Raw genomic sequence first — 215 nt, 5'->3', positions numbered from 1 at the left:
GTGCCCAGAGCTGCCGAGCCAACGACCAGCGTGGGCTGCTCTCCAAGGAGGACCTGGTCCTGCCTGACTTCCTCCAGCTCCCTGGGCAGGACGACAGCACCTGTGAGGGGTCGGATCAGCCCCATGCCCCTCACCCAGGTTCCGAGGGAGACGGCCATCCTCAGCACACAGAGCCCACGCCAGCTCAGCCTCCGGTCGACCACGAGCTCCGATGA

General features: G+C 67.0%; 1 protein-coding gene across 1 annotated transcript in view; it reads left to right on the top strand.

Annotated features, from left to right (window-relative positions):
* RGS14 (regulator of G-protein signaling 14) overlaps positions 1-215 on the top strand; it is a 4,226-nt gene extending 4,011 nt beyond the window's left edge. Inside the window, 1 exon segment of the mRNA XM_010191496.1 lies at positions 9-215. Coding sequence (XP_010189798.1) covers positions 9-215 — 207 coding nt within the window.

This window comes from Mesitornis unicolor, unplaced genomic scaffold (genome assembly GCF_000695765.1).
Source record: "Mesitornis unicolor isolate BGI_N332 unplaced genomic scaffold, ASM69576v1 scaffold29579, whole genome shotgun sequence".
NCBI classification, from domain to species: domain Eukaryota; kingdom Metazoa; phylum Chordata; class Aves; order Mesitornithiformes; family Mesitornithidae; genus Mesitornis; species Mesitornis unicolor.
The sequence above is the reverse complement of the archived record's forward strand: the minus strand, read 5'-3'. Positions and strand labels throughout refer to the sequence as shown.